General features: G+C 42.5%; 1 protein-coding gene across 8 annotated transcripts in view; it reads left to right on the top strand.

Annotated features, from left to right (window-relative positions):
• Positions 1 to 21,415, top strand: part of nav2a (neuron navigator 2a) — a 440,534-nt gene that overhangs the window by 316,697 nt on the left and 102,422 nt on the right. For 4 of the 8 annotated variants that reach the window (XM_070899720.1, XM_070899719.1, XM_070899725.1 and 1 more), the window contains 4 exons: positions 837 to 1,452; positions 11,173 to 11,640; positions 14,088 to 14,153; positions 17,656 to 17,700. In XM_070899720.1, coding sequence (XP_070755821.1) covers positions 837 to 1,452; positions 11,173 to 11,640; positions 14,088 to 14,153; positions 17,656 to 17,700 — 1,195 coding nt within the window. The remainder of the gene's footprint in view (positions 1 to 836; positions 1,453 to 11,172; positions 11,641 to 14,087; positions 14,154 to 17,655; positions 17,701 to 21,415) is intronic. The other 4 variants (XM_070899724.1, XM_070899722.1, XM_070899723.1 and 1 more) reach the window with 3 other exon arrangements.

The following is a 21,415-nucleotide window of genomic DNA, read 5'->3' as shown; positions in this document are numbered from 1 at the left end:
ATTCCTGTGCTCTCCTGGCTCCCTTGCCTGTCAATCATTGCGCCCAGCTCTCCCTATCCCCAGAGCATTGTACAACTGGGTTTAGCAGTAATGGGAGTCTCTGCTGCCCAGTTGCAGTGGGAATCCCACTGGTGCCTGTAGAGAAATAAATTGAGCCCGTTTTTCAGTAACGTTCTGGTGTTACCGTCACTCATAAGATAAATAGGGATAACGACGGTCATCTTAGCTGATCCATCCCGAAAGACCCAAACAATTTTTGAATTATTCCAGGGGTTTTTGCCTCCACTACTGCATCCCAATGTTCATTCTTTGTGTTAATCACTCTTTTTGTATCAAGAAAATGTTCTTGATTTCAGGCCAACTTTTCCCTTTTACCAGTTTGAACTTGTGTCTTATAAATGAGTTTGAAGTAATTTTCTGGATCTACATTGCTCCATTATCATGCACCTCGATAAGGTTATCTCACATTCCCTTCTCTCTAAGGTCACCTGGCAAAGGTTCTCCAGCCTTTCCTCATATCTCAGACCTCTGACACTATTCAAAAATTTATTGACAAATTAATACATTTTTTGTGACAAAAAGAAAAATGAACACGAACAAGATGACAAAAAAAGCCTTTCTTGTTCTTTGATATGTGGGAACCTAGAGGAAATGTTAAAAAGTTGAACTTAGAGAAAACAGGGCATTATCTGGAGGTGATTTCTTCAATTTTTACTCAATCGCCACGACGTTGTGTTGAGGTTTTGTGTACTTTTTTGTAGCCAAAACCGATGATAGGGTGTCGGAAAAGGGCAGGCTGTCTCCTAAATCGACCAGTGTCCATCGATCTCTTTCAGATGCAGGCCGCAGCAGTGGGGATGAGGGGAAGAAACCTCCTTCCAGTGCTTCGCGCTCGACTGGGGGAACCAACACCTTTGGATTCAAGAAGCACGGGGGGTCTTCAGGAGGCATCACCATGATTACAGCGAGTGGGGCCACGATCACCAGTGGGTCTGCAACTCTTGGTAAAATCCCCAAGTCGGCAGGCCTGATCGGCCGATCATCAGATAGGAAAGCCAGCGTTGATGGCTCCCAGAGCACTGAGGAGAACTACCTTATCCTCAATGCACGCACCAACTTGCAGTACCGCAGCCTGCCCCGACCCAGTAAATCAAACAGTCGTGGCACTGGGAATCGGTCCAGCACCAGCAGCATAGACTCCAACATCAGCAGCAAATCAGCAGGTCTTCCCATTTCCAAACTGCGAGAGCCATCCAAGGTAGCCTCGGGCAATGCAGTGCCTACATTACCGAACCAGACTGATAAAGAGAAGGGAGTATCGTCTGACACAGAAAGCGTGACTTCATCTAACTCTGTCAAAGCAAACCCTTCGCAGATTGGAACCAACGGCTCCCAGAGCACTCGGCAGCAAGGATCCAAATATCCTGACATCGCTTCCCCCACCTTACGCAGGCAAGTGACATTTTATTATTAGAAGTTGCGAGCGCGTGCAATAAATTCCAAAGGTTTTCATTTTTTAGCAGTTGCATATTTTAATAGACATCTCTTAATTAACTGACTGAGCAGTTCACTGGCATGTTGAGACTGGGAACTTGTTTCAGAGCTCCAGCTGAGCAGGATTCATGCACGGATGAACAGGCCAAATTCTGATCTGAAACGTTAACTCTGTTTCTCTCTCCTCAGATGCCGCTTGACCTGCTGAGTATTTCCAACATTTTCTGTTTTTATTTCAGATTCCAGCATCTGCAGTATTTTGCTTTTGTAACACATTCTTTGTACAGGTGCCCATGATTTCATTGCAAATAGTGAATCCTTCTCTGAGAAATGTGTACATTTTACATATGCAATCTTGAGGGAGTCAAATCTAACTTTAGCATTTAGGTATCTTTAGCAGGATATTGCTTTTCTTAAACGTGTACTTTACAAAAGTATACTGTGCCTAACATCTCCTTATGTGGCCAGGTGTCAAATTTTGTTTGATAACACTCCTCTGAAGTGCCTTGGGATGTTTTACTATGTTAAAGGTGCTAAATAAATGCAAGTTGTTGTTGTTGTTACTATCTTCATAGAAAAGTATTTGATAAACCTAGTGCTTTGGCGACATTATATGCAAGTGGAGCAACTGTGGATTTCAATTCAATTAACGTTATTGGGCTATGTGTTTTGCAAACAAATAAAGAAATAGTTCCTAAATACTCATTCCAATGAAGAGGGTGCTCCATTTAAACTCGACTCCACTCTTGATAGCTCAAAGTTGATTCCTGCCCTAAATAAATGTGAAATTATCAACTAATTTGAATTAAGCAATGTAAATAAAACACAAATCTGGGAATTTATTGCTTAAAAATTCAGTTATTAATTTGATTTAAGTAACTTTGAATTAGTACGGGTAAACTGTATTTCAACCATAAATGTAAAATTAATTTTAGAAAACTAGGGCCCTGTGCACATTGGACTTGGATCCCACCCAAAGATGTGAGTAATTTATTCACCGTTCTACTTGATACAATCTGTAAAATAGAAGGGTTGTCTCTTACCTGGCTGGGACTCCATCTGTTTTGTGCAGAGAACTGAGCCACTGCCAAGTGTTGCACACAACTTGCAGATGGACTCATGACTTGTACATCTGCCCGAAATTCCCATTATGTGCACATAGCTACGAGGGCCTGTGAACAATGCCAATGCACGCTCCTGATTGATGAGAGTAAAGTCTTGTAATATCACTTTGCTTGTAGCTGCTGGGCAACAGGTACTTTGGGTAATACAGCTCTCATTTGGAGTATAAATGTTGCAAATTTAAATTCTTTCATACTTTGGGACGAAGCATGGTGAATTTTGTCTCTGCTATAGATGGTGGGTTATGCAGTTGCGTTTGCAGCGAATTAACAAGGACACCATGGAATAACGTGTCCCCTTTTTCTGTGCTGCCTGCAATCCAGTGACTTTAACAAAAATGTCCTTGTGCGTAACTCCTGCAACCATGGCTGAAAAAAATAACTGAAAAATGTGTGGAAAATACAGCAAGTGGCGTGTTGCAGTTTTACAAGGCTTTTTTCAGCTCCGAAGTTGAGGTTTTGTTAAAAATTGCTTGAAGGGAGATCAGAACTGAAGTGAGAAGGCTGGCATGGCCATGGGGTTGATTTTCCTTCCACACACTGTTATCCCAGTGCAACTTATGCTGCAAAATGCACCGGATTCCCAACAGATTTGAACCTGCCCATATTGAATGCTGAAGGGTTTAAATGATGAGTTCAGGTTGCATAGACTAGGCTTGTATTCCCTTTAGTATAGAAGATTAAGGGGTGATGTAATTGATGTTTTTAAGATAATTAAAGGCTTTGATAGGGTAGATAGAAACTATTTCCTCTGGTGGGGAGTCCGGAACAAGGGGGTATAAACTTGGCCATTCAGGAGTGATGTCGGACAGCACTTCTTCAAACAAAGGGTAATGGGAATCGGCAACTCTCTTCCCCAAAAGGTTGTTGAGGCTGGGGTTTATTGAAAATGTGAAAACTGAGATCGATCGATTTTAGTCAGGCAACGGTATTAAGGGTTATTGAATCAAGGCGGGTAGGTGGAGTTAAGATCAGCCATGATCTAATTGAATGGTGGAGCAGGCTCAGGGGGACGAGTGGCCGAGGGAACTCCTGTTCCTATGTTTCTTTATTCCATATTCCCGAGTTCAGGATATTTGCATGCTGTGGGTTAGAGTGGGAAGAGACTTCATGTTTGAAAGCTGGCTGAGATGTCAAGCTTTGAGGATGATGAAATCTTGTTGCAGTACACGAATCTCTGGAGGAACGTTCTGTTTCCGCCACACGACCATACGGCCTCTTCAGACCGTGAGGTGAAAAGCACGGCAAGAGGTGGCAAACTGCATTAATGTCAGCTGCAGTGCTGGAAAAAAATTCAACAACCTCACCAGGAGGGAACCTGCAATTCAGCTCATAATTTTGCACTTTTTACCAACAAATACTTTTTGGGGCTCTTCTCATGCATTCTTACACTTTCTCTCCACCTTCCCATAGGGATGTCACTGAGAAGAAGCACCAATTTAGGTGGTTGAGTACAACAGACACCCACAGCAGGCACTAGCTTCAGAGTGTGTTGTACAATAAACTATGGTGGCATACTATTTGTAATGCTTCCAATGAGCTTCTCGCTTTGTGAGGCTGGGGGAACGAATGTAGAATCATAGAATCACAGAAATTTACAGCACGGTAGGAGACAATTTTGGCCCATTGTTTCCGCTCCGGCTGACCAAAAGCTATCCAGCCTAATCCACCTTTCCAGCTCTTGGTCTGTAGCCCTGTAGGTTATGGCACTTTAAGTGCACATTCAAGTATTTTTTACTTGTACAGTGAAGAAGAATGCTCTGACTGGTGGATACGTTTGGTGGGCATGCAAATGTTGGAGATTAAGATTTATTGCAGTGGACTGTAAAGGGTAAAAGTTCTTGGGATCTTTGAAAAAGTGCCTTGTGTTAAGGTGTGCTGAACAGCTCTTTCAGTTGCCAAAGTCACGTACTGCATGCTTCATTAGTTCATCAGCCTCCTCCCGTAGTTCTTCTGAAGCCTTTTACGGCAACTGCTCCATGTAGATGCCTATTTCAAGTACCACATCATGGTGTAGTACAATGATCCAGGAAGCTTTGGCTGGATTATATTGTAGGATGCCCCCTTACCTGTCAAGGCACTGAAAACACAGCTCCAGCATTCATCTGGTGGGGACGTACCTCATTTTGTCTAGGATTCATGGAAATTTATGGCACAGAAGGAAGCCATTCAGCCCATCGTGTCTGTGTCGGCTGAAAAAAAATGATCCCGTCTAATCCCACTTTTGAGGTCCTGGTTTGTAGCCCTGTAGGTTACTGCACCTCAAGTGCAGAACCAAGTACTTTTTAAATGCGGGAGCAAAATACTGCAGCTGCTGGAAATCGGAAATAAAAACAGAAAAAGCTGGAAATAGAGAAACAAAGTTGATGTTGCTGAAACCCTCATCCATGCCTTTGTTACCTCTAGACTTGACTATTCCAAAGCACTCCTGGCCGGTCTCCCACATTCTGCCCTACATAAATTAGAGATGATCCAAATCTCAGTTGCCTGTGTCCTAACTCACACCAAGTCCTGTTCACCCATCACCCATGTGCTCGCTGACCTACATTGGCTCCCAGTTAAGCAATGTCTTGATTTCAAAATTCTTGTCCTTGCTCTGTAATCTCCTTCAGCCCCACAACCCGACGAGATATCTGCTCTTCTCTAATTCTGCCTTCTTGAGCATCCCTGATTATAATCGCTCAACCATTGGCGGCTGTGCCTTCTGTTGCCTGTGCCCAAAGCTCTGGAATTCACTCCCTAAATCTCTCTGCCTCTCTAACTCTCTTTCCTCCTTTAAGATGCTCCTTAAAATTTACCTCTTTGACCAAGCCCTGCCCTGATTTCCCTTATCTGTGGCTCGCTGTCAAATTTTTAATCTCCTAATAGTCCTGTGACGTGCTTTGGGACGTTGTACTCCATTAAAGGTGCTATATAAATACAAGTTGTTGTTGTCGTTTTTGTTTCAGGTCGATGACCTTTTGTCAGAATGGTTCTGATGAAGGGTCACTGACTTGAAACATTAATTCTGTTACTCCTTCCATCGATGCAGTCTGACCTGCTGAGTATTTCCAACATTTGCTGTTTTTATTACTTTGTAAAGGTGATGAGGGTTTCTGCCTCTACCACCCTTTCAGGCAGTGAGTTGCAGACCCTCACCACTATCTGGGTGAAAAAAGTTCTCCTCAACTCCCCTCTAATCTTGCTACCAATGATTTTAAATCTATGCCCCCTGGTTATTGACCTCTCTGCTAAGGTCATTCCTACCAACTCTATCTAGGCCCCTCTGTGCTCGTGGTTAAGCACAGGTAGCAGTTTTTAAATAATCAATGTCACCACTATTTGTTCTTTCTGAAACTGTGCCACAATATTAATGGAGCACGTTCACCACAAGATCTTCATTCCACCAAGTAAAACACAGATGTATTTTTAGCAAATCTCCGATCAATGTTTTCTACATTAGTTTTGCAGTTTTGCACACATCTTGCCAAGGATTAGGTTCTGTATGCTGCCACAAATAGTTCCCCAGACGAGCATCACTGCCACCTTTATGATGTGGGGGCTGTGGCTGTCACAAAACATCCCTTTAGATCATGGAGCCATAAGTCCTCCCTTCTGCAATTATAACCTACATGCTGAGAGAGGGTTAAATGGTCCTGTTTATAAATATGAAAAAATTTAGATATTTTTTTCATGGAAAATATTGCAGATGTCCTGAAAATATGAAGATATTTATGCAGCATCAGTCAAGTCCATATTTAAATGAGCAGAAGTATAATGTGCAACCTAATATTAAATCTTGCCATCAGCACTGTCAAAAATCTGTCAAAAGTCAACCAGTTTAAGAAGAGATTTAAAAATGTATATTATTTGAAACGTAAGCATCATCATAAGCTTGGGACAGTTATTAATGGTGTGAGAGACCTTAACTAAAGTCGGCAAATCCGAAGCATTCTGCATTAACTATGGTATTAACGAATTCAATTCCCGGGATTCATTGTTTAAACGATGATACCCAATACAAAAAGACTCAAACAGATGTTAGTTAATCCTAATCCTTGGAATTTTGAAAGGGATCCTGATAGAAGATGTAATGTATGCACCTGTGAGTGAGTACGCTCACAGGTTTGTAGGGCTGTTGCGGAGGAGCGGGCTGGATGGCGCCATAGGAGCTGGCACGTGCCTATCCTGAACCGACATCCGGCGCGCGGCCAATGCCATCGAGTCGCTAAAAACAGCTCTGGGCCCTGTCTCCGTTAGGTGTGTCGAGGAGGCTCAAGCATGTGGGGCGATCCCGTCCGAACTGAACCCCGCCTGGACGGAATTCCTCATCGGCGCCAAGCCCCGAAACCTCCCTCGGGAGCCGGCGTCTCACAACTTGAGCCTCCTCCGGGAAATCTCCTCCGTGCCTTTCAGTTCTGTGCGGAGGGGATTCCTGTACAGGCTGCTCTTGCGCACTCTCCACTTCTCCACTTTGCCATCCTCGTCTGCCGTTTGGACACGCCATGGCGCACCATCGTGCCGTCCTGAGGATGCGGGGGTCCCCAATGGAGTGCTCTCTACACGGGAGTCCTCCCTTTATTTATTGGGGACTTGGCCTGGAGAGTCCCATGCAATAACTTTTTAAGTTGGTTCACAGACTCCCGGGCTGGCCGCCTGCAATTCTGCAGTCTGAAGGAGTCCGTGTTTCACGTTTGAGTTGTATGTGTGAGGTTGCAGCCCCTCTTCCAATATTTGAAGGGGATGCTCCTCAAATTCTGGTTGCACTTCAGTCTCACACTCCTGATCTTTGGGCACCCTGTGCGGAGGGGAGTGGGCAGGTCGGAAAGCCTCCTCCTAGGACTGCTCCTGGGCATGGCCAAGGTGGCCATCAACTGGTTCAGGCAGCGGGCAGTCAAGGGGGTTGTTCAGCCCGACTGCCTGCCTGACTTTTGCGGTTACATCCGAGTCAGGGTGTCCTTGGAGATGGAGCACGCGGTGTCCATTGGTACGCTTGCGGCCTTCCGCGAAAGGTGGGCGCCGGAGGGACTGGAGAGCATCATCATCCCCGGTAACCACATTTTGATTTGAATTAAGTTTACTGGCAAAAGTTTAATTTATTTAATGTGTCGGTTGTAGTGCCCGCCCTCCCTTTAATCAGGGGGCACTTGTATTAAGGTTTGCAACAAAATAGTTGTGGGGCTGTTGTATTGTGAGTGGCTTAGCCAGTCACGTGATGTTCACAAGACTCAATAAAACCCCAGTCACTAGGGTCTAGGTCATTCATGATGAGGCATGTAGTTGTGAGCCTAGTGGATGAACTGGTAATGTGGTTGTTAAACCTTTGTTAATAAAACAACTAGTTCTTAATAGTAATGTGTTGCTATGAATTCTTAAGCAAAGAACCCATGAAGCAAAAAAAGTTGAACCTCCCTTATCCCGCACTCTTGGGACCTGGCCTTTGCTGGATATGGGGAGGTCATGTGTTTGGGTGGATTGCGCCTTTATGCTATTGATGGGCTGGGCTGGGGTGCTGCTGTGGTCAGTGTGTGTGCGCGCCAATTGGCTGGAACGACTGTCAGTCACTCAGTCAGTCAGCCAGCAGGGGGCTGAGGGAGCCTCGCCTGCCCAGCTACAGGCTTCTAGCACAGAGACAGAGACAGAGAGAGCGGGAATGCTGCGTAATGGCGGGCTGGGTAACTCGATAGCTGAAGCTCGCTGTGAGTGTCAGGCTGTCTCTTGGGGTGTGTATCTCTGCATTGGGCATTTTGCAATGCGGGTTGCCATGCCCGGGGGCTGTGGGTGTAGGTGAGGATGTGGAGAGGTTTGTGATGGAGGGAGGTCGGTACTGATTCTCCGGATCACCGGTCATCCCACATTCGATGCTGCAGCAGCTCCCGCTGCTTTCACACACGGCCCGAGGTCGGGGTGGGGTGGGGCTGGGGGGGGGGGGGGGGGCGGGGAGGGAGGTGAGTAGGTTGGCGGCCCGAGTGGGCCCAGCAAACCCGAAGTCCCGGCGGGCCCCGAGCGTGTCGACTCTGAAGTTGGGTAAATTTATTGTGGGTCTGTTGAGATTGAAATGTGCCATGTAAGTGTAAATGGCCATGTTTTTTTTTATCATTGATATTTGTCAAGGATTTTGACCATTTGACCAAGGATTCTGTGCATGTGCCATCTGGTGGCCGGGAATGGTGCCGGACGAGGGGTGGTGCCAGATAAGGGAGTCCTGGATGAGAGGTTCAATCTGTACATTACAAAAAACTTCAGTGAAAATGATAAATAAGTTCAGGGTAATTTGATATCTGATCAAAATAATTTGGAAAGATCCTAAATATAATCATTATGAAAATGACTAGTCTGTTTACAATACCGCCACATTTGATAATGTAAAACATTTATGACTCACCATTTATTTAACAATTGACGCGTTTGCATGCAGCGTATTTAATTGTTAAACGTTGATATTAATCATTGTATGATGTGTTGTCTAGCTCTTGCATTCATTACAATTGTCTCCTGTGTTCCACTCAAACCTTGTGCTTGTTTTGACTATCTGTCAGTCTACACGCATTTCTCTGAGCTATCTATCCATCTTTGCAGTGCCCCATCCGCCTCCAGTATGCAATCGTTTTATCTCTTTGCCAGTTACCTTTCTTCTTTTGTTCATTTCTTCCGCTCTCTTTCTTCGTACATTGCTTGCTTTGTCCCAGAATGTATTTCTTCCCATTATTTCCTTGTGTGTGTTTTATTCCTCATTTCGCCTGTTTAGGAATCTGACCTTTTTCCGCCCATGTATTCTTGCTTATTCCAACAGTTTCTATCCATTTTTTTGTCCGAACTTGTGTTAGCCTTTATTCTCCAAACATTGCCAAAGAAATATGTTCCACACTCTGTACTTGTTAAATACTTAAACATAATGCAGAAATTTACCCTTAAAAATGCAATTTATCTTAGTTATTACAATTGGAATCAATAAATTTAAAGACCTGGGGGCCGAAATTGCCCTCCGCCCGAAACGGGGCGCACCTACCAATGCATGGGGCCGACACTCTGCTGCTTTTCAGCACTTTGTTGTTTGTTTCCGGTCGGAACGGCGTTGGTGTCGGGAGAGGGGTGGAAGTAGGGGGCGGATTGAAGTAGCTGTTATCAGCGGAGTGGAAGTGGGGGCGGGTCGGAGTGGCCATCGCTCCAAGTCATCAGCGCTGCGCTGATGACGTCACAATGCCCCTTCCTCTTCGATTAAAGGGGAAGGCCGCTGCGCACTCTGCAGCCACTTTAGTGGCAAACACTGGGCCACCAGGGAGGGTTTAGATTGTGCACCCAAGAGGGGATGCCTGTTGGCAAATCGGCCGGACCTGTGGGCGTAATTGTCGGCCCGACCTGGCTGTTGGCCGACGATAAAAAATAAAATGGAGTCGCCGGCAGTGCGACCTCCCCTTTAAGAGCGGCTGTGCCGCCCAGCCACAGCCAACCTACAGGAAAAGCTGTCGGGGGCACCGACTGGCGGCAGCGCCGCTCCTGTGGGGTGGTAAGGGGATCGCCACCGGTCGGTAAGGCGTCAGTGCGAGCCCGATGCGGCAGGAACACTGGCGGAGTGGAAACCCGTTCCCGCCACTTCCGCCGATCCATCTGCCCCCGACGGTAAAGCCTCTCCTCTCCATAGAGGCGGCAATGGAGGTTATGGAGGTGGGGCAATTTCAGCCCCCTGTTGTTTAACAAGAAATAAATCCTGAACATGAAGATGCACTAAGTTACAGCTGAAACATGTGTTTCTGAAGTTAATAGGGATAAATGCTACATTTACTTAAAGTTTCTACAACTAATACCACTAAAATAACAGATTATCCGGCCATTATCACATTGCTGTTTGTGGGAACTTGCTGTGCACAAATTGGCTGCTGTGGTTCCTACATTACAACAGTGACTACAGTTTAAAAATTACATCATCGGCTGTAAAGTGCTTTGGGACGTCCTGAGCTCATGAAAGATGCTATATAAATGCAAGTCTTTTTCTTTTTTTTTAGAAAAAAGGCCACCTGCTCAGAAACTAAAATCTGATCTTACTTAATGGTTAATTTATTTTATTAATAAACGTTCTTGTATTTTGACTATAAGTGCAATGCTGCTGTGTCAATGCAAAACTTTGTCAACATTCCACATGTGATTTCCACAGAAAGTCATGTTTGCAACAAGCCAAGTTGAATATTTAAATGATAAAAACCTCTTTACTTTTATAGATTACTTTAACATTTTTACCTCCCCATTATCGAGGTTAAATTACCTTGATGAAAAGGCTTTCACTTCATCTATCACCACTTCTTTAAAATAATAATGGATTGAGAGGATTTGGTATTATGTTCTGTCTAGACGTCAGGCAAAACTAGCACGTCTTTGAAAAACGTATTTAATCATTTTAACAAAGGGCTGGTTTGGCGAATGTCAAATTCTATGTTGGCACTTCTCAGCTGTGCCATTCGCTAAACTGATTTTTTTCCCACCCTCCCTGTGCCTCCAGGTGTTTTTCCTAGAGAAACAATAGTATATTGTTGTAGAAATTAAAGATATCGCTTACAAGTTTTTTTTGCATTTTTTTAAGCAGACTGTTCGGGGTCAAGCCAAGCGCTAAGCAAGCTCCTGTCACAACAGCTGAAAACATGAAGAATTCCACAGTCATTTCCAATCCTCATGCCACACTGAGCCAGCAGAACAGCCTGGATTCTCCTCCATCATGTTTAGGGAGTGGAGGCAGCAGCCCACTCTACAACAAGGCTACAGACATGATACAATCTCCCTTGGCCTCCAGCCCCGCGTCCGTCCATTCCACAGCTTCAAATGGTGCACCGTGGGGTGCCAGTCAGAGCAGCTCCTCCACCATAAGTAAGGATGGTCCAGGTTATCAGTCAGTAAACAGCCTGCACACCAGCTGTGAATCCATTGACATCTCCCTCAGCAGTGGAGGCGGCCTCAGTCATCACAACTCAACCAGTGGTTTGATCACTACCTCTAAAGAAGATTCTCTTACTCCTTTTGTGAGGACTAACAGCATTAAGACAACTATGTCTGAGAGGTAAGAAACCAAGGATATTATGTACTGAAATGTTATAGATTTCCATGTTCCTGTTTTTACGAATGGTCTCATTTTATGGTCTTACTAATTTGAACTCGTCATTCATGACAACCCATTGGGGTAGGGAGTACTTGACTGATAGGCCATTTGTTTACATCTCCTGGACATCTAGTGTGCCTCTTGTGTTGTCTTTTTTCCACTTCATTTTCCTCTGCAAAACATTACTCCTTTTGTTCTCACATCTGTAGAACAAAATATCATCATAACGGTATTGAGATATAGGTTTATCTCTGCCTTCCTCTGACTAGATTCTGACCTTTTAGTGATAGTTTTTGAACACAGTGATAATCCTAACTCATAATCATGCTCCCTGAAAACCTCTGTCACTGAGCAAGGAAGAGGTGGTAGCACTATTTGGAGGCAAATGGAATGGGCAGGGCGTAAGACTTGGATGCACATGAGATAGTCAGAAGATGGGAAACTTGAGCGTGCTTACAGTGGGAGAGCATTGCAGCTGTGAAAGGGGAAAAATAATTAGCCCGAACCTCTGTCTACATTTTTCTCAATGAATTAACCCCCAGGCTGAAATGTCGTCTCTTGTTACTGTGCCGCCCAGGAGTACTTGCTTGCCATGACCTAGACAATGCTGTAATAGGAGGCCAGACTTGAACACACAAGAATCAGTTTTGAAAATTAAAAACAGGCGGTAGTATCAGTTGAAAGTTTGTCAGGTACAACTTGATGAATACTTGCCTGAAGCATACATGCTCTAAAGGTTAGCAGTGCTAGCCCAGTGATAGAGATATTGGAGGATAAATTTATGTTGGGGGAAAAAAAAAATCAGACGGAGTTTGAAACCTAGCTGCCGATTCGCGATCACCCAATTTGTCATACCGCCCAAGACTGATTTACACCCCATTATTATGTGCCAGCCAGTTTCTAAATTTACTCAACACTTTGAGGTGAACTGTTCTCGGGCAGACTGAGATTATTGCATCTTCTGAAGTACAAATTACAAATCATTCTTCAATTTTATTGCAGAATCGACCAACAGACAATCATTATCTATATAATTAAAAGTCTTGCATTGAGCACTCATCCATGGTGACTCACCTCTCAAAAATTTCAAACCTCAAATGAGTCAGCATACATAAATCCAAAAAATTATTCCCTCAATTCAATGCTATCTGTTAAGTTGGGTATGTTAATTAATTTAAAATATTCAATTAACTGAATTCAAACTAATAATAAAGTAGTTGGGTACCTATAAGATGAACCAATTAAATGGTTCCATTTTTTTTAAAGCTACAATATACAAACCATTAAGTACCACAAAACCAACAAATCAAATGCTTAAACAACTTTGCTCTAATTTCTTTCAGCGGCCATGTTGCTTAATGAGCTATTGGCTATATATGTGTAAAAACTAAATTTTAAATATAAATATGCAAATTCTTGAGGAAATCATAAACCGACCGATCTTAAAAATCACTTATTAAAATGTTTTCTTCGCACAGGCCTGCCCCTTCCTCTGGTCCTGGGTCTAGAGTTCTGTTGGGCTCCCAGTGCTTGCAGTGATTAACTGAACTTACCTGCCAGTATTTCCCAGTCACAGAGGATGTTGCACCTCAGTTTACAGCCTGTGACAGTTGTTTGGCTGCCATTTTATGTTTGTCAAAATCTCACTCTCTACTGCTGCAAGGAGTTTATATGGGGGTGACCTTATTACTTGCTTGCACTCACACCGCTGCTCAACCAGAATATTACAGAGGAGGTAGGCAAGGAAAAGAGGCACACGCCCCTTGGCTCCTCCCTCCCCTCGCGCTGAGTTCTGACAGACTCCAGCTTCCATAGGAACAGGAGGAGGTCATTTAGCCCCTCGAGCCTGTTCCGCCATTCATTGAGGTTATGGCTGATCTGCGACAACTTCCCTGTCCAACACTGTCAGGTCACAACGATCCCAGCCAACACCCACCACCCCACTCCCCTGACCCCTTGCCCCAATGCTGCTCGACTCCAGCCCTCCATGTACTGCAAGTCCACTGGTTATCTCCCCACTGCTGCCAGCCCCAATATGACCTGCCACCATTCCCTGGTCCTGTGAGGCCACAGCCTCTATATATGTTATGATAGCCTTTGAATAATTCAGAGTGATCATTACACATAACAAGATCCATATGAGTCAAACTTCTTTCCAAGAATAACTTCTTTCTATTTTTACTATAATCTTCCCATGATAAATTTCAATTGGTTTGCAGACTTACATTTCTGATTTGTTGCTTTTTGGTTCCAGTGTTCAAGTTAGAAATTTGAATGAACCGAATTTTTAATTTTGCTGTTGGATATCAATGTATTTATTCTCGGATTTTCTAATTTCTTTCTTTCCGAAGTGTTAATCTGCCTTTTTTTCTCTGTTTTTTCCTGTACTGCTTGATTCCACCCCATAGCCCTCTCTCTTCCCCTACTGCTAGTCCCAAATTCAACAGAAATACATTACCAAGGAAACAAGACAGGTAATGCTCACAGTCTGAAGCAGACAATTAATTCTGTCAAAGGAGGCCCTGTCTTCAAGGATCATCTGGGTTTATAATTAACCCCCTTTGCAAAACTTGCACCTAACTTTTTTAAATTACACTGTTTAATGCTAAGCTTCTAAGATCTCAAAATCTACTACTAATATTTTGGTATAATGCATTGTTTTGTTTGGGCAATGCTGTTTCCTAATTGGTATGTTGGTTTTTAAACAAGCATTAAGATTAAGTTCCACAATAGTCAAGTGAAAGGACTGCAGAAACATTTCTGTGAGAACCACCCTCATGAATTTAGTTTTGAGTAGAACGCAAAGAAATATTTAATGGTACTACACCTATTTTAAGTAAACTTGCATTAACTTGAGATTAGGTTGAAAGTATTGTACAAGAACTTGCTAGTGGCTCAGCAGGGTAAAAATACCAGAAAGGTTCCCAGTTCAGCTCCCAGAATTTGCCAAGCAAGGCAGCAATAGGTTTGCTTCGGTGCTCCTGGGTTAGGGATAAGGCAAAATCAACCGGAGTTTCTGCTCCGGATCATTATCCAGTGACTCTTACTGGAAAGTTGATATCGGGTGAGAACAGGAAAAGCCGTGAAGTTGCCCACACGCTCACTGGGCTCATACTTGAAGACAGGCCACTGAAGCAAATACCAAAGGCGGCTGAACCCACAGAGACTTACTCCATTACAAGTTAGTGCATTCAGGAGAGTAGAGAACATGGGAGTGGGGTGGGGGCAGAAAAGGAGAAGGGGATGGTGCTAATACTAATTGTCCTTGTTTTGAAATATTATATTTTAAAATAATCAGTATTATTGCTGCCAACAGCAAATTTTGTCTGTATTTGCACATTTGTGCCCTGAAATACTCACCAAATATTAATTGTCCCCTGACCTTTTTGAAGTGGACATTTTATTAAAAGAAATCTAAATATAAAATTAAATTGGCATGTTCCACACAAGGCTTCCCATTATTCATGAGGTTAATCTCAGGTGATCCTTGATACATGGTCCAATGGCATTCCAGGCTTTGGTCAATATCATGTCACAGTGGTATGCTAGTGGAAAAAAACAGATAACAATACATAAAGTTACCGGTGTTAATTGCCAAGGAAATGTTGTGTTTCACAGGCAAAGTAACCTTTTATTTAAGAAAGAAATGTTTGTGAATTATCCTGTGAACAAGTTGAAGGCACTTTGTATACTCTAAAAGTTCATGGCGTAAAGGGAAAAATTTGCAGTCTCTGAACTGCACAGAAAATAGACCTGGTAGTTAAAGTTAGCTTAAGACAAAAGAACTTGATTTTTCTTCTACGTTTAGTTGGATCCCCTCCACCATTTTTTCCAATTAGTTCCTCTGATCTCTTTCCACCCCACCCAACATCACCCATGTCCGATATTATTACCATGCCAAAATAGAGACCTGCTCCAGGTCTATGCTATTGCTTCTTGATTATTGGCTAATAGGAAGTGTGGAAGAGCAACCTGGTATAATTATTCTCCCAACTCCTCCCACTCCCCTCTCACTTCTGGTCCGTCATTCTCCCTGAGGGACGAGGTGAGGTCTGAAACATAGCATGCGATGCATTGTAGGCACAAACCTGCACCCAACACCTCCGATGCTGAACATTTTTAAATTCTATTTGCCATTCTTGATTTATTGGCCAACTGAGTCACTGGTTGGCTAATGTGCCAAAGAAAAATGGTAATCATGCAGTATATTCAACTAACAACAGCTTAAAATTCCTGCATAATTTCTTTTTTATTAATAATCCCTCATCCACCCTTCTTATCCATAAGGATGTTATTTTCCATTGTTTTTAAAGCTCTGAAGACGTCTTTTAGTGAAGGTCCATTACCTTTGAGGAGAAATGTGAACTGGAAAAGCTGCAGGCTATTTTAATTCAAATGCTACCTCGTGCAAATGATGACGTGAAACTGTCATACATTTGTTTGCAGACACTGCATTGTGCTATTGGACAAACAAAAATATGTTTAATAGATATTTTTCAATTGTGGTGGTATCCTTTTCAGTTGCACTGTTTTATAACAATCTTGTGTCCCTGCCTTGTATTACAATGACATTTGAACATCCATGAAGAAAAGTAGTAAGACATTAATAAACAGGCGCTACATTAACTCATTAAATGTAATTGACTCAAATATTCATATTTAACTGGAAAAGGAGCATCTCATTATTATCACTGTTTGAGACATGTAATCTTAGAAGATTGACTGAGAAGCAGCATTCTTGGCACTTACGTTTTTTGAAATAATGGTCTGAATTATCTCTATATATAAACACAATCACACTAGCATTCCATTGTGTAGATTGTTTTCCCATTGGCATGCCAACATTTATCCGCATCGTAAGCTAATATGTTGCTCAATTCTAAAACTGTGTGGTGCTGGAAAATGCCTTTCTTCTGGTTATGGCTTTTTTGTGTGCTGCTTTTGTTAATGGTGGCTTACTTGAGTAACCATAAAGCCAAGTGATCTTTTATGCTTGAAGCATTTCAAGTTCCAAATGATTCAGGCATAAAATCAATAAAAGTATTTGTTTAGAGCTCTGGATAAATCTATACTCTGAACCTGCGTACATTGCTAAAAAAAAATTATGTTTGGGTACATGGATCTTCAAAAATAAGCGCACGGTTTTCTTAAGTTCTGAATTTGATCTTTGCACCTTTAATATGTAGTGGAGATCATCACAGCTACTGAACGGAAACATGGAACACTACGAGGTCTAACTGAACCCCAACTGATGATCTTGATATTTGGATCTCTGTTACTTCTAAGTTAAAACTATACATTTCAAATATTATGTTAAAAATATTTCCTCAATTATAGAAGTGACCATGTAGTGAAGTTTATGCTGAACAGCATCTCTATTATTACCTTCAAAATGCCAATTAGATTAAATAAATGTTCAGTGAGTGATGCTCATACATTTACTGCTACATGACTAAGCATTATCTACCGCAGAACTCCACAAGTGAAATGCACAATGCAAATCCAGTGACTTGTAACAGCAAACAAACCTGCTGATATTGAACAGAATATTTGTTCTTTACATTCTCTGTTAGCAACAACTGAAGATCATTTTATACATTCCATTGCTAACCAAGAACAACTTTGGAAAATCTTTTTTTCAATAAGCAATCTGAAGATGTTTTCTCTCAGGCTATGGATTTTTAATCTGTGACCAGTGACTATTTCAGAATACCTGTATGATATTTCTGTTTGGTATACTACAGATTTGCCAGTTATGTAGCACAGTTTGGTATACATTTTTTTTTCAAAATCTAAAGAAGCTGCCATTTTGCTTTTTCATATCACATAACAAATCTTATTGCTGAGGAAATCAGTGTTGGCTGTCCATTAATATTCAACCGTTTATATGCCCTCTACATACACTTTTTAAAATCTTACTACCTCTTAACTTCCTATTATAGTACTTTTCTTAGCTTTCTTCTCACTTTCCCGCAGTGATCCGCAGCTTGATAGGAATACCTTGCCTAAGAAAGGATTCAGGTATTGGTACTTTCCTCATAGATAACTGCTTTTTGCGTCTCTGGCGTTACGCACTTTGTATTTGTGGCAATGGGTGTTGGTGGCATATTTCCATTTCTGCGAGCTTTATTGTACCATTTTGCTTTTTTGTGCTGTCGTGCAGTCTGGATTTTGGAATGGTTTTTAAGCTTCTGCGGCTTTTGCTCAAACTCAGTGTTTGTTTTGTGAGCATGAATCAAAGTGCTTTTACAACCATGGCAGATAGGTCACATGTCTAAGGCTTGTTTGCGTGTATGGCTTTATTTCCTCCACTTACCTCTTAGTTGCCAAAATTCCTTCCAGTCCAGTGAAGACAAAGGGTAAAACTGTTTTGCAACAACGATTCTAGCTTTGGGTTGACGGAGAATCAATGGATCATTATTTTTGCACAGAGGAACACTTTGGACTGAACCATTATTACACAGAAGAACCCAGTGTATGGCGCAAAGAACACTGCAATTAAAGTGGTGTTTTGTAGAGGGAACCTTGTAGACTTCCAGTTTGCCCGCCCGCTCGCCTTGAAAAGGAAGGTTGAATTGTGGACATCTTCATTGACTTTGATCAATGTCGCTGTATTCACATTTAATTGGGGCTGCTAAAGGTGAACCAAAGTGCAACCTCCACAGGCTTTTCCTGTCCTTCCTGTCAGCGTGGCTTCTTGCCTTTATGTGGTGCTGCGCTAAATCAAAATCAGTATTGTGCCACTTGAAGGAAGTCCGATGACATCATTCAGCCAAATCTACTATTTGAATCTAGGTCTTCTGATCTATATAATGAGATACATTAGCATACCCCAAGCTGACAAAATGTCAGTCCTTTGATGAGTTCTGAATCGGCCCAGAAATAATTTAAAACTGAGCCTGCAGTGGGAGCATTTCAGATTGATATCAGAGAATACAGCACAGAAGGAGGCCGTTGGGCCTGTCATGCCTGTGCTGGCTCTAAGAACTGTCCAATTTCGCCCCACGCCCCAGCCTTCCCATAGCCCTGCAAATGAGTCCTCTTCAAGTACTTGAGGTAACTACATAACTCAAATCTGATATGGACAACTGCAGTGCAAGTCCAAGTATGTATTTTTACTCTCCTCCATTTTCTCCTCTGAATTTCTGCTTTTACTCACTCTTTCCTGAAGTTGGTGTTTCCTGCTGTCATATGTGTTCCTGGGTGGTACCAATCTAAATGCCTATTCTTTGTTTCCGAGCATGGGTAGTGAGTTTTGGGCTATTTGTCCAATGGAGGCTATGCGCGATTCTGGCCTTCATTGAAGATCCACATGCAAAGAATTCTCACGGGGTTGACAGGTAATGGGCACCAGCCATTGCGTGACTGCCTCTTTCACCCTCCCTACCCAGCGACACTCAAATCAATTGTAGTGTTTCGACTGCTTTTTTTTGTTTTGTTTGGTTCAGTGCCACATGAAGCACTCATTTACCCACCGCCCAATATCCATTGTTTAATTATGTTAATGATCTTTAATGTTTCTCGTGTATGAATGACTGCAACTTTGTGGAAGTATGTTCTGCAGTGCATGTTCCACAGATAAAAAGAAAAACCATGAATGCTCGGAATCTGCAATAAAACGCAGAGATCCAATTCAGGATCCCACCCAAAATGTAAACCTGCAACCCTTTCAGATGCTGACTGACCCACCGCATTCCACCATTTTATGTTTAATTTGTGGATCGTTGTGGGAACAGTCTTTCATCTGGATGCTGCAATGAACATAACGAAGAGCATTTCTTTTAAATCTAAAAGGACTCTATATCACACAATGAATTTCGGTTGACTTTTTACAGTATATGGGCTGGATTTTGCGGTCGATGGTGAACAAACAGAACCAGCACATGCCTGTAAATTTTCTGAGGGGCTTTTGCACTGGAAGTTCCTGTCAGCCAACTATCCAAAAAGCGCAGCGCTCCCTACAGAGCATCTGGGACCTGTGAACAGGGCAAGCAATCCTTAACCAATCAGATTGAAGAATCATTAATGAGCAGCGCAGAGTCTAAACCAGGAAGTGTCAGTTAGAGTATTGAATTCAATGTCAAATCAGGTACAGAAAGTGAAATAGAGAGGGAACGAAAGACTGGATTAAAAGAGATTGAAATAATAGGTAACAAATATATATTTTTTACACATGTATATTACATTTTTTTAAATCTCCAACAGTAAATAAAATCTGAAGGAATGAGACTCCACACTTATAAACAAACATTTTCTGTGCCAGTGAGGTTGTTTGGCAGTAATTAAGACTTGCCACCAATGTTCCTGTTAAGCTGCGTCACGTGACCTTGCAGCTGCCTGGAGTTCCTATGCATGCCGCTTACCGGCTTTACAGTTGAAAAATTATGCATACGCGGAAATTTTAATGGGCCAGGCAGAGCATTAAAGAGGCCATGTATCCCCCCCCCCAAAATTAGAAGGAGCATTGCATACCATGCCATTAAAAGGGCTGGAATGGACAAGCCCTAACTTTTTCTGACAAGTGAATACATATATATATAAAAAAAGAAATATATATATGAATGCATATATATTAGATAAGAATAGCAACTACACACCATTCAATGTATTTCAATGATGAGTCTCTTGGCAAGATAAAGTTAGCACACAGCTTCTTGAGGAGCAGGGCATCCTGGACAGCAACTTCCTGATTTATGCTTTTAACTATGCATTTGTGACCACTGGAAGTTGCTGTCCGATTGACATGTTAATAACTGTTGGTGCTGTTAGCCTCACCGTTATTTCTACCGCAAAGTCCAGCCCATTGTATTCTACACGGAGATGCACAGTATTATAAAAGAACTATAGAATAATAAAATAATTTCTCACAATGTTAGCTCTATTGTGTATCATGAAACAACTTTGATATTCATTTGTAATGAATGGATACAGTCAAACAAATACATTCATTTTAATGCACTGTAAGTTGATAAATTGCTTATCGTGTGCATGGGAGACACTGGACTACATCATAGTGTATTCTAATTTTAGTGACTATTTTCATTTGAGGGTACATGAACCAAAATCAACGTTTGTGCATACACTGGATTATTATTTTGTAAGGTTCTTAGCAATTCATAACTTGTTACAACAATAATTGCATCTATATGATGCCTTTAACATAGTAAAACGTCCCAAGGTGCTTCACAGGAGCCTTTTTGAAACAAACCTGGACACCAAGTCACATGCGATATTAGGACAGGTGATCAAAAGTTTGGTCAAAGAGGTAGGTTTTAAGGATCATCTTAAAAGAAGTAGAGAGGCGGGGAGGTTTACGGAGGGAATTCCAGAGCTTAGGGCCGAGGCAGCTGAAGGTAAGATCGCCAGTTGTGGATTGATGAAAATCGGGGAAGCGCAGGAGGCCAGAATTTATATGAACTGCACAAGATAAGCAGCTCCTCTCTGTTTGTTAAGGTGAACTGGACAAAAATATCTGCAATTCAAATGTAATGCATGATATTCCTTTCTTCCCTCCTCCCCTCCATTAACAAACTCGGCATTGTGGGGCCGAAATTTCCCTCCTCCATAAGCTCCATTATTGCCTGTAAGAGATGGTAATGGTGCAGATAGGCCTCTCTCGGGACAGGCAGATGGACCGACCATTCCTGAATTGCCCCTGGGCCAGGAGCAGCGGAAACAAGTTTCCACACCGTCCGTGTTGCCGCCCCGTCAGGCACGGGCTGACCCCCTTCTGACC

This window comes from Pristiophorus japonicus, chromosome 14 (genome assembly GCF_044704955.1).
Source record: "Pristiophorus japonicus isolate sPriJap1 chromosome 14, sPriJap1.hap1, whole genome shotgun sequence".
NCBI classification, from domain to species: Eukaryota; Metazoa; Chordata; class Chondrichthyes; family Pristiophoridae; genus Pristiophorus; species Pristiophorus japonicus.
The sequence above is the reverse complement of the archived record's forward strand: the minus strand, read 5'-3'. Positions and strand labels throughout refer to the sequence as shown.